The sequence below is a fragment of the Capricornis sumatraensis genome, chromosome 1 (assembly GCF_032405125.1).
Source record: "Capricornis sumatraensis isolate serow.1 chromosome 1, serow.2, whole genome shotgun sequence".
In the NCBI taxonomy this organism is placed as follows: Eukaryota; Metazoa; Chordata; class Mammalia; order Artiodactyla; family Bovidae; genus Capricornis; species Capricornis sumatraensis.
Window position 1 is genome coordinate 4995173 of NC_091069.1, and position 17130 is coordinate 5012302.

At 52.6% G+C, this 17130-nt stretch overlaps 1 protein-coding gene across 2 annotated transcripts in view; it reads left to right on the plus strand.

The window, feature by feature from the left end:
• The window catches only part of MED27 (mediator complex subunit 27), a 217694-nt gene that overhangs the window by 190797 nt on the left and 9767 nt on the right, over window positions 1-17130 (plus strand). For both annotated transcript variants that reach the window (XM_068976936.1, XM_068976945.1), the window contains one exon: window positions 6889-6930. In XM_068976936.1, coding sequence (XP_068833037.1) covers window positions 6889-6930 — 42 coding nt within the window. The remainder of the gene's footprint in view (window positions 1-6888; window positions 6931-17130) is intronic.

Here is a 17130-nt window from a genome sequence, read left to right on the forward strand (position 1 = left end):
GGAGGCCTCTTCTATGCACACGGGCTCCAGAGATGGCAGGCCTGGGTTTCCCTCAACTTATTGCACCAATTATCACCATCATTCTTACCTCCGTAGTGTTTAGAGCAATCATTTTCTGGTACTAGAACTAGTACATCCTAGTTGGTTGCTGACATGTCTACCTCATAATTAATAGAAGTACTGGTGTACTCCATGTGTGTTCTGATAGCCCTTGTACAAAGCAAACTTCACCTCCAGTGGCCACGGAACCCCAGGGACCACTGTGAGACTCATGTTCCTAGTAAGGAGCCTGAGACCCAGAGTGGCAAAGTGGCTGCCCCCAGTCACACGCGGAGCCGGGTCTCAAACCTCCCTCTGCCAGCTGCTCCTCCAGGGCCCAGGCTCGGTCCGGAGTGCCTTTCCCTCCTGTGGATACACATCAGGGCCTGGAGCACAGAAGAGTAATAATGTGTTGGGAGGGGATAATGAAAAAGCCCCCTGGGGATGTGAAAATGCTTCAGCTGGGATGAAAGAGTGGAGAGTCAGAAATTAGAGACAGGAAACAAAGAAGGAAATTAGAGATGGGTACTAGACAAAGCAGCGGGGACTGACGTCATCACTTAAGTTCAGTCGCTCAGTCGTGTCCGACTCTTTGCGACCCCATGAACAGCAGCACGCCAGACCTCCCTGTCCATCACCAACTTCCGGAGCCCACCCAAACCCATGCCCATCAAGGCGGTGATGCCATCCAGCTATCTCATCCTCCGTCGTCCCCTTCTCCTCCTGCCCTCAGTCTTTCCCAGCATCAGGGTCTTTCGTCATAAGGAAAGAACAGAGGAGGCACACACATGCACACGGGCCAGTTTCCTGATGAGAGATGAGCGTGGGTCTCTGTTCCCCAGAAGGAAGGTGAATGTGTGCCCGGGAGCCTGAATTCTCCCGAGTCATTTCACAGAGGGGACTCGGGAGGCCCCCTGCTCCCTGTTACAACGGCATACATTGGCCCCAGTGATCTGCAGGGACCCTGGAAGTCAGAAGAGCAGGGCTGAGAGGATGGAGTCCACTTGTTGTTTTAAAGGCACATCTACCACATTTGGCAGAGAAGCACTCACATGACTGCTCTGCCCAGAAACTATGCCTAGCCAATTTAATCAGCGGCCCCTCCCCTTTTTTTTTCAGAGTACTTTACAAATGATAAAAAGAAAGTCATGCAGACACGATTAGTGTTCTGTTTTTAGAAGCCATCCTGGTATATGTGAACCTCAGTGTCTCTATACACTTGCATTAGTGTCGTCTGTGTGTTGAACCGTCTGGCGCATCCCAGATGAAACGTGGCATTCGGAGGACACTGGCGCTCTAGGTGTGGTTTGTGAGAGCCAGTCTCCGCCTGCAGTTGTGCTGTTCCAGAGGCACAGCCCTGCATTTGCTGAGCTGGTGCCTGCGCGCTCGCCTGGGGTGGACTGCTGCCCGGACCCAGTGGCTGTGGCTTGGAAAGCCTTGCCTCAGCTTCCAAGGGTCCGAATTCCTCCTGCCTGTGCAGTTGTGTCTTCCAAATCCAAAGCAACCAGCTTCTAAAAGGCTTACTTAGCTGCTTTGACACAACAGTGGCTCCGAGTCACCCCCAATTCCCAGCTCTGGCAGGTTCCCCGCCCCCATCCATTATAGTCGCACCTGTCACTCTGCACTAACAGCCACCACCTCTGCCCCGACCGTCCTCTTTACCTGGATGCGGACTTCTGATGCCAAGCACCAGCAGAGTAATTCCTCTAATAAAATATAAAAATGCTGCTGAGACTTGCCGCCCCGCTCTGCACTGTTGTCAGGGAGGAGCCCAGAGCCCTGACTCAGCATGCTGAGAGTCCGCCTGAGGTTGACCACCTGGCCATTGTTCTGACTCCACACAGTCAGACCTAGCTGGAAAAAAATGCAAGTGTCTCCGTTGAATTTATCTTATTAGGGGATTTAGGTTATGTTAATGCTATAGCTTCATTAATTACCCCATATCAATAATAAAAAAAAAAGCAGCTTTTAGCCTCCTAGCGCAAGAGAGGAGAAGAAATGGTGGTATCAAAGGGAACCTTCAAAGACAGCCAGAGCTGTCTCCAGGGTAATTTCTGATCCCCGCATTCTTCCCACTTCAAAGTTGGATGTGTGTGTGTGTTTGGGTCGAGGAGGCTGGGGGAAGCTTGAATCTGATTTCTCTAATAAGTGTTGGCATCAGCCCCGTTTGATATTAGATGCAGGGAACATTTTGATTTGTTATAGCCTTTGAAATTGTTCAGACGACCTTCAGAAAAATGGCCTCTTGTTACTTATGGGGGAAGGGTGAAAGCTGGGGAAGGGGAATCCGGTTTAATTCCTATGCCGAGGATGCCCTGAAATGGCGCTCTCAGCAGTTTTTTTTTTAGTAACGAATGTATGTCCTGATTGAAAGTGAAAAGTTGAAGAACAGACCTGTGAAGCTCCTTCACTTTTCTGTTCTCCGGGGGAGAGTGGGCAGACTTAAGCAGATGACCCAGTAGAAGTTTGTGGCTTGACTTGGATGACCGTGGAGGAGTCCATCACCATCGCAGGTTTATAGCACCCCGCCCCTCCTGACCCATCACCTGTTGACCTTGCAGGATGAAGCTACTAGGAAATGAAAGCTATAGAAGCTGACGTCTCTGTGAGACGAGTTGTATTTGAAAGTGTCAGTGTAAAATCACTTATAGTTCATTGCAGTATATTTTTTGAAATGAAGAACTGATAACTTTCTGATGAGCTGCCGTCAGTTTCACTTGCCACTAAAGGCATTTTAGTGCCGATGGTTGTCACATGACCTGGCCTGGAAGGTTTGTCATCTTGAACTTTGCAAGAATGCCCCCTGCCCTTTGAACTGTGACAGCTTGGAGGGGACCATGTGAGTCCTCTTCCATCTGGATTATAGCTGCAGGGCCCTCTTACTCCTGGGTTAAGAGCTGAAGCCTCTCTTTTTTTAACTGTTACTTTTGTGTTGGCATATAGCCAGTTAACAACGTTGTGATAGTTTCAGGTGAACAGTAAAGGGAATCAGCCATATATACACACGCCTCCATTCTCCCCCAAACTCCCCCCCATCCAGGCTGCCATATGACATTGAGCAGAGTTCCCTGTGCTATGCAGTCGGTCCTTGTTGGTTATCCATTTTAAATAGAGCCGTGTGTACATGTCCATCCCAAACTCCCTGATTGTCCCGTCCCCCCATCCTTTCCCCAGCAACCATAAGTTGATTCACTAAGAATCACTGACCCGATTTTGAATTCTCTACCACATATTAACTTCGATGTCGGACAAGTCCCTTAACTTCTCTGAGTTTCAGTTTCCTCAGCCGTGAATTGGAAATAATTTTGTCATCACCATGCAACTGCTGAGAGACTTTAGAAAGATAGCACAGGTCAGAGTAGGCTAAGCACGTAGTCATCAGCAAACAGTATCCGTCCTCCCTGGTGGGGCCAGAGATGCCGATGGCGGTGGCCGCATCATAGTCAGAATTCGTCGGCCTGCTGACCTGGGGATGTTCGGCTTTTTCTCTTCGGTGAGTAAAATTAACTGTCACGGCCGTCACTGTTCTTCCTGTGCCTCGAGCGGACCTTTGATGTCTGACGTGAAACCCGAGAGCAGGTGTGTCTGTGCGGAAGCAGTTGGTCGTTGAGGGGTGCGTTTCCATTTTACCTGAGAAGAGGCCACATTCCCACCTGTAAAGTACTCACTCTGGTCCCTGGAGTCTGACGGGCTGCTCCTAAGATGGCAGGTTCAGCCCCAATTACCAGAAAGTTGGCTTTTCCGTTTTAAGATCTTTCTAAGTCCTGCCCAGAATACTGAGGGGATGCTTTCATTTGTTTTTCTTGACACTATAGTTTAGAATCATTTCTCATTCAGGGGGCTGAAAGTTTTGTAGCTTCCAGAATCCTCATTTTTGAGTATTGCAGCCAACAAAGAATCGGTAGCCATGCCCTCCTCTGCAACAAATAAGCTGAAGCTGATAAATATTCACTTGGCTCTGTCCCGGCTCCCTGAAATGAGTTTCTGAAATCTTCCCGGCCCTGAGGAGAGGCAGGGCACTGACTCCAGAACACTTGCCTGAACGGCTTTCTTCGGCGTAAATCTAGCAGAAAATCAAGGACAAACTGCCTGCTGTGCCTTCCCAGCAAAGGGGGAAGCCATTGTCATTGGATTCCTCTCTCAGCCCCACGCACCTGGGAGATAGCTGCATTGCCTAACGTCCTTCTATCCCAGATGGTCAGAACCAGTCCCTGGGGTCCTGAATAGTAAGTTGAAACCGCCTTCCAAAAGAGCAGTGCGCTCACTTGGAATGAGCGAAGTATGTTTTGAGACGTCACAGTTTAGCTGGAGGGTCCGCCTCTTCATTAGACCTGTGCATGCTTCTCTCTGGATGATTTTTCTATTTAAAACATTGTGCAGGTTCTGAAGGGCTGGGTTTTTTTTTTTTTTAATGTGTATGTATATACTTTTCTCTTTTAAGTGAAGACTAACTTCTCAGTCTCTATGCATATTCTTCCTCTTTTCTCTTTCTGTGGCCCTGTGTTTGCGTCCGCCTGTGTGTGATGGGAACAGGCGGGCAGGATCAGCAGCAGAGAGCTTCAGCAGCAGCAGCTGCGGGCTGAAAATGGAAAGAGCTACATTCATTCCAAGTTCAGGCACTGATGTGACTTTTCCCAAAATTTAGATTTAGAATCTTTGCCATCTCTCTGTCATCTTGGCACTAGGACTAAAAGATACAAAAAGTCGTTCTCATTCCTTCCACAGTGTCTTGAATAGTCTTTAAATGTAACGTTTGTGAAGCTCTGGGCTAAACCGCGACACTAAGATCATGATGTGAACCTCACTTATCCTCCCAGATATCACCGGCTGCGCAGCAGTTTTCTTCAACAGAACTGCTAATGTAGGAAATTAATAACTTCATATGTGTATTTGGAGGTTTCCTTCAGTTATCTGGGGGTAACATGTCACTTTTCTCCCTTCAAATTGCTAACCTATCCAATTAAAAAATCTAATGTCTGAAGAGGTTTAAAATTCTTACTCCATCCAGTAGCTTAAAGTGAGGGGTAGTGACTAAAAACTGACACCCTCTTTCTGGAGAGCAGTTCAGCCAGAGTAGGAGAGCGGTCAGGCGGGGGCTCCTGTGGAGATGCAGGAAGGGGGTGGGTCCGCAGTGGGTGTGGCGGGAAGCAGGCTGATTGAAATCAGTGTTCAGTCTCAGCTCTTCCTTCATCGTTCCTGGACTTGGATCTGCTAAACTTACCCTCTCCAGCAGGAACCTGCCGAGGGCTGGAGAGGGTGAGGGGCTCCTCCGTGCCACCCAGGTTCTTCCACTTACGAGCAGGAAGAGCCAGAAGAACTGCACGCATGCCTGCTCCCAGCCCCACCTTTCCCTCCTGAGGACGGTGTTCAGAAAACCCTCAGAACAGAGACAGACTTCCGGCCCGTCCCACACCAGGCGCAGCACTTCCGGTCTTCCTAGAGCAGTCTTCCCAGCGGATGGTTCCTTATGCTCCTGGGCGCTCCAGAGTCAAAACACAACACACAGGCTGAAGTAGCCACGTCTCAGCTTCCCGCCGTGACTGCTGGCCAACCTCAAAGGCAGGTTTCAAGAGGCACACTGACCAGGCGTTTCAATTTGCTCCACTCTTGAACTCGTATATTAAAGCTGACTTCTGAGCACCCGTAGGACCTCCTGATGGCCCCTCTTTTAATCTGCAGTTTCCTCACTGTACTGGGGGTGGGGAGTAATTCTATTTTTCCATACTCCCTTTTGTTCTAACCTCTTGAAACAGTGAGAAGGCATTGATTTAATTTCTCATACAACCTGTCAAACCAGAATGGCTTTGGTTAGACTGAGCCACGGAGCTTCCCGTGCAGGACCGATTGTGGCCCGAGGACTGGACCCTGAACTCTGCCCACATTCCATCTCAGACCGCTGTCTCCACGACCAAGGGTTCCTGACACAGGGCTTCATCACAGCGAGCCTGTGGAGCCCTGTAAAAACAAATGGACACAGCAGTATGTTCTCGGGCCCACTCCAGACCTCCTGATTCAGACATTCCAGGGAAGGGACCAAGAAATCTGTAGATTAGAAAACAAAAAATCCCCTCAGGGCCTCTGATGCCAGCCAGGTTTGAGCACCGCCAAGCGAGCCCATCCACAAGAAGCTTCTCCAGATTACCGTGGGCAGTCGGATGGCGCCAAACGCAGTCTCACCATCTGGGAAGGAAGGTGGCTGATGGGACCAGCTCCCCGGGCTCATCCTGGGGATGGTGGCGGAGGGCACGTGGAAGGCCCAGGGCGTGCCTGGCAGGGGGCAGGTGTTCAACAGTGGGGGTCTGCTTTCCTCCACACGTGCCTGTGACATGGCCCTATCCTGTGCCAGGACGGTGTAAACAAAAGAAATAAAAGCATCAGTCAGTTTTAAGTGCGATGAAAATATTTAATTTTTGAAAGGATAAAGAGAAGCAAGACAACAGGTATGGGAATGATATTTTAAGACAGAGTAACTGGGCGACGCCTCTTGGACAAGTGACGTTTGAGCCAAAGGAAGTATACGAGGAGCTGTGCAAGGGTTTGTGGGGGAAGCAGTCCAGGCGCCGCAGGTGCAGAGGTCCTGGGGCAGGACTGACCGTGGCGGTCGAGAGGTGCCGGAGCACCGAGGAGGAGTCAGTGTTAGAACAGTGCGCTCGGGGCCGTGAGCACGGCAGGTGCCTCGAGCTGACTTCTTTATGTCTCTCCAGTTCAGCTTCTCACATCAGCACAGCTGATAAAGAAGAAAGCCCGGCACGTGGTTTTCTTACAATCCTGGGGTTTTTTCAGTATCATTTCTTGGAGTCCACAGTTCTAAAATTGATGCTAATATTTTATCTCTTTTCCCCCCCACAGCTTGATATATGGTCCAAATCCAACTATCAAGTGTTCCAGAAGGTGAGTTTTCCTTTTTGCTTCTTCCTCAAGAGACTTTTAGGGAAATGCGATGACTTCAAGGTGGAAATATTGGTTTTAAATCAGAGACCTTTTAAAAAGTGAAAAAGCCAGACACAGAAGTCTGCTCAGTGTAGGATCCCATTTATGTGACATTCTGGAAAAGACAAGACATCAGTGACAGAAATCAGAGCAGTGGTTGCCAGGGCTTGGGAGTGAGGGCAGGAGCTGGTCCCCGGAGGGGTGTCCAACAACGTGTTTGGGTGATAGAAATATTCTCTGTCATAATTATGGGATCACACAACTGTATGTTTCAAAACTCACAGACTGAATGCCTACAAAGGGCAAATTTTACTATGTATAAATTACATGTTTAAAGAAAAAGTCAGAGGCTCTTGAGTTCCCCCAAGATTAACCCACAGTTTTGTTTGTTTGTTTAGTATTTATTTCTTTTTGGCTGTGCTGGGTCTTCGTTGCCGCGTGTGGACTTCCTCTAGTAGCAGGGAGCGGGGCTACTCTAGCTGTGAGCACAGACTTCTCACTGCACTGGCCTCTCTTGCTGTGAGCACAGACTTCTTACTGCACTGGCCTCTCTTGCTGTGAGCACTGGCTTCTCACTGCACTGGCTTCCCTTGCTGTGAGCACTGGGCTCCAGGGCCTGCGGTCTTAGTGGCTGTGGTCCTTAACTGCCCCCCAACATGTGGGATCTTCCCGGACCAGGGCTTGAACCCTTGTCTCCTGCCTTGGCAGGTGGATTCTTAACCACTGGACCACTGGGGATGTCCCACTGCACAGTTTTTAAATTCAGTTTCCCACAGCCCTGTAATCTATACATGTGCCTTAAGGATGGGCTGAAGGAGGCAGGCTGCCCCGCCCCACCCCGTCACCCCGCCCCCACCCCACCCTGTACTACAGGGACATCTTTTCAGGTATCGGGCTTCCTGAAGGAGAAGTACTATCTGGGAGATGTCAGGAAAAAAAGGGAATGTGACCAGAGGAAATCCATTTCCCAGCTCCCAGTGGTGGAAGTGTCCCTTCCCTGGACCAGCTCAGGACCTGGGGCTTCTGAGGGCTCCTCCCACAGCACTCAGGCCAGCTCCACGGCAGGGCAGCGGCCTCCTCCTCCTGTGCTCGCATCTGGCAGTGCAAACGATAGAGGAGGCTGTCAGCTCGCTTGTTGCCTCCTCGGTCAACAGCAGTTGTGTGTTTGCCCCTTGCCACGTGGAGGTTCTGGGCTCAGTGCTACAGGGGAGACTAGACGAACAGGGAGAGGGGGTCAGGAGGGGACTCCAGGCTGCTAGCTGGGGGCCGTGGTCGAGGACAGGAGGGTCTCCTTCACGTCAGAGTGGTCGCAGGAGTCCTTTGTGCAGCACGAGTTAAACCGAGACAGGACGCAGGTGAAGAATTAGCCATGTGGGAAGCCACGGGAAGAGGGTCCCAGGCTATGAGACTACAGCCCCGCACCCCGTGTGGACGGGGGACTTGGCGTAGCCCGGCACACCACGGGGGCCCGTGCAGTGCAGCAGACAGACGGAGGGCAGGTGGGAGAGGGTGGGATTTGGGGCCCGGCCAGCAGGTGCCCCTCAGCCCTGGTGCAGAACTTGAGTTTTATTCCCAGTTCAGTGAAGAAGCACTGGAAGGACTGATGTTGAGGAAGGACACGGTCTTCAGGGCTGGGCCCGAGTTACCCCACTTGAGTAATGGCTGTGTCCGGGCTGTGCCGGTAGCTCAGCATAGGGCAGTGGTGGCGGATTTCTCAGTTGAGGCGAAATTCATGCAACATAAAACTAACCATTTCTAATCATTTTAAAGTCAGCAGTTCCTTAGCTTTCAGTACTTTCACAGCATTGTACAACCAGCACCTCTATCACATTCTAGAACATTGTTCTCATCCAAAGGGAAACCTTGTTCCTGTTAAGGCATGGGCCCTGGGCGTCATGGGTTTCCCTGGTGGCTCAGACGGTAAAGCGTCTGCCTGCAGTGCAGGAGACCCAGGTTCAGTTCCTGGGTCAGGAAGATCTCCTGAGGAGAAGGAAATGGCAACCCCCTCCAGTACTCTTGCCTGGAAAATTCCATGGACTGAGGAGCCTGGTAGGCTATAGTCCATGGGGTCGCAAAGAGTCAGACATGACTGAGCGTCTTCACTCTCTGGGCGTCTTCACTTTCTGGGCTTCGTATCAAAGGAACATGATGGACCAGCCTCTGATGGTGACTAACGTACCTCAGTTCGCAGCGCTCCCTGGACCCCTCTCCAGTGAAAGGGGGAAGCCAGAGACAGATGTCCAGGGCTGGGGAGGGTCTGAGGCTCACCCCCACTTGTCTAGGGAAAATGTCCTGGTCTTACCACGGCTGTGGGCACTGTGCTGCCCCAGATTGGATCCAGAGCCAGGAAGGACTTACCAATGGAGAAACTGATGAAATCCAAATAAAGTCTGGGCTTGACTTAGTAACAAGTAGGCGACGTCGGTTTCTTCGCTGTGATGAACCTGCCTGATGATGACAGATGCGAACGGCGGGGAAGCGGGGCAAGGGGCCTGTGGGACTGTGTGTGCCGTCTCTGCAGTGTCTCCACAGACCTGAAATTAGTCTGAAATTTAAAATTCATCTTAAAAAGGAAAATCATAGTGTTGACTCTTCCAACACATCTTTACCCAACTGAGGTACCCAGACATAGAAAGGAAAAAACAGCCTCCCTCCCTGGGTCCAACCCCTAAAGGAAAGACGGCCATAGTCACGTGGGGCTAGCGTGGGTGACTCCGTGTTAATCCAGGCACTCTTATCTAGGTGACCAGACCAACTGCACCTGTTCAGCTCACATAGAGCCTCGGCCTTCACGGCTAACTCTGTCCGTGCCGACGGCTCTTGTCGTTTCTCCCCCAGCAGCGTTTGAAAAGCATTCTAAGGAGAAAGAACGCTGCTCAGTATCTGTATCTTGTTTCTCCTTCACAGGGAGGAACACTAAAATGTTTTGGGTTTGTTTGTTTGTTTAACCTGGTTTATCTTCGTGTCCTCTGGTCTTGCACTTGGTTACTTTCTGGCTCCAGGGAAGGCAGGTGATGACTTCAGCCCCTCCACCGCCGCCCCCCACTCCCCAGCATCACAGAACCACAATCTGGGATTTTAACAATGGTCCAATTTCAATTCAAATACCCTTCATGAGGGAGGGCCTTGCCCAGGCTTGCCTTGGCAAATAAATTTTTTAACATTCTGTGTGGTATTAAGTATTTTTGAATGCAAGCGGAAAGTTTATTAGGAAGTTGTAAAATGTGTGAAACACAGATTTGGTGAAGCGCAGATTTAGAGAGACAGTGCTATATTTGTATTCTACTGCCCTTGAAAATAACCTGCCAGGCGCTTTTTATGTGTCTTCAAAATTACAAACACGGTGTGGCGGGGTTTAAAATTTGATCTTAACTAGTCGGGGAGACTCCGGAGCACCCACCACTTACTTCCCTCCTTGTAGTTTATGTAACCTGTTCAAAGCAGCAGAAGTGGAAGAATTTGTAGCGATGGGAATTCTGTCTCGGCCGGTGAACGGTGTGCTGTCTGTGTTTGTGCAGAGCCCTTTCTCAGGCTCCGGTGTCATCCCTCCCCTCACCTGTATTTTAACTAAATGGACTTGACCTCTGAGACTGACCCACACTAGATTAGAGAGTGACAATTTGGAGGCAGGAGAGTGTGCTTTCTGATGAGACCGAAAGGCGGGTGATGTTAAGGTCCTTTTTCTCTTTTCAGGGGCAGGTAATAGTTACTGGATTACAGAATCCACTCCCTTCCCTCCCGAAACATGGTCTGTGTGCTGTCAAATGAAGAAATATATTGGAAAATGACGTAGCACAAAATTGAGTTGAATCTTTTATCAATAAAGTTTTCCAGCTCATCATAGTCGCGTGGCAGGGCGTCGGATCTCGTTCTCTTGGGAAACACTGGTAAAGAGCATGAGGAATGTGGAATCATGGCAGGGCAGGGGAGTAACCGCACTGGGCTTACTTCATTGTGTTCGTCTCAGGCCGTGTTGGAGGTCAGAGGGCAGCTCTCTCTATTCCATAGCCAGACCGCCCACTGAAAGCAAGGCTGGGGCCGTATGTTCCCTGCAGATTCTGAAGGCCAGGTCCAACTGACGGGATGTTGTTTAACATTTCAAACTCAACATGCCAAGGAAGAGATGAGGTGGCAGCATTTCCCAACTCTGCTTTTTAGTATCAGCTTTTTCTTAGAATTCTATTTTCTTCCTGTCCACCCACTTAAAGTCTAGGTATCCTGATTGATGTTGCTTGTAGCGTTTCCCAGAAAGACACTGCTGGGGATCGCAGTGGTGAGCATTCCCTTCTGCCCGTCATCCGCCCACTGACACCCACCCAACAGCCCGACCAGGGCAGACTCACTGAGCGGCCCTGATCCAGGAAGATTGACCTGGAACAGAAGTCAAAGTGACTGAGAAGGTGCGAGGCCAGGGGGAGCCTTGGTCACCAGCGAGAAGGCATTTCTCGGGCAGAGATGTGTCTTAACCGCACAGGTAGATGGCGGGGCTGCGCCCCGGCGCTGAGCTGGGGACACTGGCCGCCAGCGTGACTGTCTTGGCGTTGCTTGGGGAGCTCTCTCTCTGCATTGCCCTGGGGTTGAGCCCCAACGCTCCCTTTCCTAGGTGCTCATTATGTGGTCGCAGTTGCTGTGGATCATCTGTTTTCTTGCCCACAAGCAGCAGCGGTGGCCACTGCAGAAGGAGGCCCGACAGGAAGGCGGGAAGCCCTCCCAGGTCTTTCCCCGCAAAGTGACAAAGCTGGAGGTGGGAGTGGGCATTGACTCACAGAGCCATGCCAAGCTCACACTCGCCTTTTTATTTCTGGAAACTCATACTGTCAAATTCTCCTCGGTCTGATCCTGGCTCCCCAGGTTAAAGACGAGCACGCAAGGTACCACGGCAAATCCGGCCCCCGGAAGCTAGTGTGACCTGCCTTTTGTCTGCTACAGGGCCTGTCGGCGAGCCCTTTGCCTCGTCCTCATTAGCCCCCTTCCCCGGTGGTGGGGCGCGGTGGAGGGCCGGGGACAGCTGGCCGTGGGTCCACGGCTGCCAACAGGCCCCCGTCATTTACCACGGTGCCCCAGAGGCGCTGTGCGCTCAGTCCTGGGGCGAAGGAGCTTTTTATAGCCAGCAAGTCTCCAGCAGAGCAGATTCAGAGAATGGAACTTGGAAATAGGGGGGACCGTCTGAAAGGGCAGAATCACAAAGAGCCGGGAAAGGTTTCAAGTGTGTTCGGATTTTTCTGACATTTAAACTCTGCAGGGGCACTCACTGTTTTGATCTTTAACCTCCTCTCTTCAAAACAGTGGGCATTTTCATCCAGTAACGGGAAGAGCGGGAGCAACTCTGCAGCTACTTACCGAGTTAAATCCTGGCAAGGAGGACAGAGAGAGAGGGAGGGCTTGCAGTCCCAGGTAGGCCAGCGGGGGCAGAGAGGTGGCGTCGGAGGGTCCGGCACCTGCGTCCCAGCTCTTTCGCTCAGGGGCAGAGCACAAAGTCACAGCCCCAGGTGTCCGGGACCGCCCCGCTCCATATTCTAGGGGCAGCAGACGAAAGAGGAACCTTCTCAGTCCCGCGCTGAGCTTGGCCGTGGACGGGCGGGCTGGCTGCCACTGCTCCTCCGTGCCTGGGTCCACTCACTCATTCGTTTGTTGACTCCCTCATTCAGGCTTCGATCCCAACACTGACCTCTGTGGGGGAGGCTTCATCAAGGGGAAGCTTTATCAAGTGGCTACCGAGCTTGTCAACAGATGAGATTATGTCCCAGAAAAGTCAGTTCTCTGAAACTTCTGAGACATTGAGCCCCTCGCATAAATCGAAGGCCTATCCAGATTGTTGTTCATTGGCTAAATCACGTCCAGCTGTTTTGCCACCCCATGGACTGTAACCCTCCAGGCTCCTCCATCCATGGGATTTCCCAGGCAAGAATACTGGAGTGGGTTGCCATTTCCTCCTCCAGCCTCCCCAAATGGTCTGTGACAAACCTAACTTGTCACCAGTTCCAAGCCCAGGAAGGAGGGCTGTCCCAACATGGGGTGTTTCCAGAGGACAGGACTCGCCTCTTGCTTAGGGCTGTGCATGTCTGTACCTGCTGCAACATCGAACGTCCCCAGAGGGACTCAGTAAATACTCATTCAGTTCTTTTCAGTCTCATGCCTTAGCATATCTAAATACCTTCCCACCAGCTCATTTCCACTTTCTTTCAGAAGCCCCTCTTCAGACAGCACAGAGAAGGCCCTGGAAGGGCTGTGGACCTCCTGCCAGGTCTCTGTGCTTGCTCTTGTCGGGTGTCCCGCTCAGGTGAGGCCCTCAGCAGAGGCCCTGTACCTAGAGGGGACACCCCCCGATCCAGAGAGGGGTCTCACATTGTCGGAGGGGCCTCTGTTTTGTCTCCTTTACTCTTAAATGCTGTCTGACCTTTTCCGAAAGGAGAGCACGCGCAGTGCCGATACGGTGGCATTGGCATCCTGTTTCCATGCCTTCTGTCCTGCCTCCCACGTGTGTCTTCGTAGCCCCAATCGGAAAAGCCAAGGGAGCACCTTTGACTAGCGAAGGGCTGAGGGGCAGCTTCATGAAGGAAAACAGATCGCTTCTGGTGGTCTCCATGAGCAACGGAAGGGGGACGCTGCAGAAGCCAAGCCTTGGGCTGTCGACAAGCTTCAGGACAGGAGAGGTGACAGACAATTCCATGGTCATCCCAGAGGGCAGCCCTTTCCTGAGCAGAGAGGTGGACTGCATTGACCTCGCTGGGTCAGCAGAAAGAAGGGAGAAAGGGATGTCATTAAGTGTCAGCCCAGGGCCCTGGGAGCTGAGAACCGGTGGGGACGGGAGGAGGGGCATTCTGCTCACCCTGAGCCTTGATCACCACATTGTCTCTTAAATATTCACAAGCTTCTAAAGCAAGATAGGGTGGATCGCTTATTTTCCCACCTTTCTACCTCTGCAGTTCTCCCTGCATCTCTGTGGAGGGTGGTCGTGACTAAGAGCCTCCCGTGGACCCAGGCTTGCAGTTACTGTGAAGCAGGAAAGCCCGCCTGCTGGCTGGAAGTGGTTTGCGGTCTCGACCATTAGAGGAGTCGCAGAGGACTTACTCTCGTCTCGTAGCTTCCTTCTTCCTGAGGGCTTGCCCGAGACGCGTGTGCCCTGGGTCAGAGCCTAGCAGCTGCTTCTGGGAAGCCCGGCCTCCTGCCCTTGCCCAGGCCCCTTCCCACACCCCCAGCGCCTTCCCGGCAGCGTGCCTGTCCGCCCCCCACCGCTCCGCCATGAGGCTCAGCCTCACCGGTCACGTTTCCCACCGTGACCAGTCCAGAGAGAGGAAGTCTGGCCGGGCTGGCCACTACTCCCCGTGTGGCCTCCCTTGCCTCAGCCCCCTCATCAGTGAAACAAGGGCATAAGGGTACCTGCCTCATGAAATCGGCACCCCAGATTACAGACCCCTCCCCAGCCCCAGCAGTACCCTCTGGGCAGCCCTGACACGCTGATGTAGAATCCCGGTCCCAGGACCTGAAACAGTGCCCTGGGGTCCTGAGAGGGCTGGTGGCCCCTCTGGCCATCCACTGAGATGGGAGTGTTCCCCACCGCGGCAGCAGAGCCGCCTCTCAGGCTCCGCAGCGTCTGCTCTTTCTCCTGCGGTTGCCTCAGTTTCGAGGGGCAAGTAGGTGGTATTGTCTGTATTTCTTGGGAGCCCAGATGTCTTTGGATGTGTCTCTCTAACCGCCAGGCTGTTCCCGCAGAAAATAACATCACACCAAGTGGGCACAGAGCAACTTAGGTGTCCTCGGGCTTAGGCTCTGCTGGCAGCCAGCAGCAGAACCTGGCATTTTACCATCTGGAAAGCTCTGAGCTCTTTTCGTTCATAAATGAAGTCTTAATTCCTTAATCCTGGGAAATGTGAAGGACCTGTTGTGAGCGCCTCCTCTTGGCCCCGCACAAGGCCTTTGTGGTGGTTGCTTTAGCTGCTGTCTCGTCTGACTCTGTGCAGCCACGTGGGGTGTACGGGCTCCTCTGTCCGTGGAATTTCCCAGGGGAGAATGCTGGGGTGGGGCGCCATTGCCTTCTGCAGGGGGTCTTGCCAGCCCAGGGATCAGACCCACATTTGCCTGCATTGCAGGCAGAGTCTTGACCCCTGAGCCACCCAAGGAAGCTGCACAAAGCTGGTCAGGACTCTGGAGAGTTCCCTCAAGGCCGCCATAGGGTTTCTCTGTTCACCCAGGTGTTCCTCCCCAAGGTACCCCATGACCTCAGCTTTTTCCACCCCTGAACACCCCCCTTTTACTCTGCTCTCCTCACCCCATCGGCCAAAAATAGAATCTTGCCTACTCCATCTCTCCTTCTCTTGGGGTCCTACCAGGCGTGTGGATCCAGTGCAGAGCGTCGCCTGGGGCGAGGCAGGGGCTTCTGGTCACAGTTGGGCAAGCACAGAACCGGAATGTCCACAGGGTGCTGCTGGGGGTGCAGGAGAGCCCAAGGTGGGAGGGGAGTCCCCTGGCCTAAGTCTTCAGGGGAGAGAAGAAGTTAGCCAGGGCCCGGGCATTCCAGGCTCAAGCCTGGAGAGCAGAGTCAGGGAAGCTGGTCTGGGAGGAGGGGTTACTAAGGCAGCGGTGTTCACTGGGGTGTGATGTGGGGCTGAGGGGAGACAGGACCGGGACTCTGGTCATCGAGGACCACATACGTGTGCTCCCGTGTTGGGAAGCTCCTGCAGGCGGCTGCCAAGCGTCCTGGGGGAGACACGTCTGCCTCCGGAGGGTCTGCAGCCAGTCTGTGCTCAAGAGTCCCGGGCATTGAGGGGCTTTGCTTTGGGGCATCGGTGGCATCTTGGCTGGGACTTCCAAGAGGGTCAGATCGGAAACTCCTCACACCAGACAGAAACTTCTTTACGGAGGCCCCGGTCTGCTTGCCCCAGGCCACGTTCTATACTTTACAAACAAGACCTCATCCTTCTCAGACAGAACTTGATCTCAAAGCCACGAGTAGGGTTTTTGCACAGGATGGAGCAGTGTCTGCCTTTGCTCCCCAGTTCCCGCCCAGCCAGCCCCGTCCCTGTCGGCCCCGAGCAGCATTGCCAGCAGACAGTTAGTTATAAGCCCTCATGCAGATGGCTCCTTCATCAGTGCTGAAGGGAGTATTGATCTTGCCTAAGTAAATCTCTAGTCCCCTTGGACCTCGATGCCTCCTCCTCAGGCCTCTGGGCGTGTGAACCCGTGGCACACAAATCCGGGGTACGGATTAGAGACTCAAGCTGAGTGATGAAAATGAAACCCCGTGCTTCCAGCCTCCCAGACTTCATCCCAGCGTTGGAAGCCAGTCTCTGCACTGCTCAGCATTGCCCCCAGCCCCCAGCACTTTCAGGACTGGCTTTATAGCTCTCAGTTTTGAAATAGTGATGGTTCCTCTTTTTATGGAATGAGTACTTCTGGGACTGTTTTCAGTATCTTCATAAAACCAGTGCTCATCCTTGGGGCAGCATTGCTGTCTCTTTAAACATTTAACACACTAGGTTCATGTCTTTGACTCCCAGACCCACAGAGAATTTTCTCATTCCACGAGATTCCCAGTGTCCTGCTCATTACGGGCAGGTCTGTGTCTACCCGGCGCAGAGACCCAGACTCTTAGCCTGCAAGTGTATCCCGCAGATGAAAGTTCCTTTTTATTGCTCTGAGTTGCAGAAGCAGCATGTGTACAACGAAGTAACAAATGTTTGGCTTTGCTGCCCGTTGGTCTGTGCTCCAGCCTCTTTGAAACCCATGGAGATGGGAGGAGGTTCCCAAGAACAGCGCTGTGCTGCTGGTCTCCCTTGTTCTGAGCTCTTGGTAACCGGCCCAGAATTTGAGGACCCCATGAGGGTGACATCCCATCAGGACAGCAGGTGGAGGCAGGCAGGAACGCGGTGCCCCTGCCGCCTGCTGGGACCAGCTTGTCTTTTCTAAAAGAACAAAGGGCTTTCATGTCTCTCCGGTTGGCCCGAGGGTGGGGCGCGACACACGTGTGCCCTGAGGGCGTGCACTCAGGCCCTGCAGCAGCGCCCCCTGAAAGCCAGACCTCGGGGCACCCAGCGATCCCAGCCTCCTTTACCGAAGGCCAGTGGGGGAGTGATGTGGCCAAGGTCACCCAGATAATTAGAGAGGAGCCCAGGCCGGAGCCCCAGGCTCCCGACAGCTCCAGGTCACCTTCCCCCCACCACC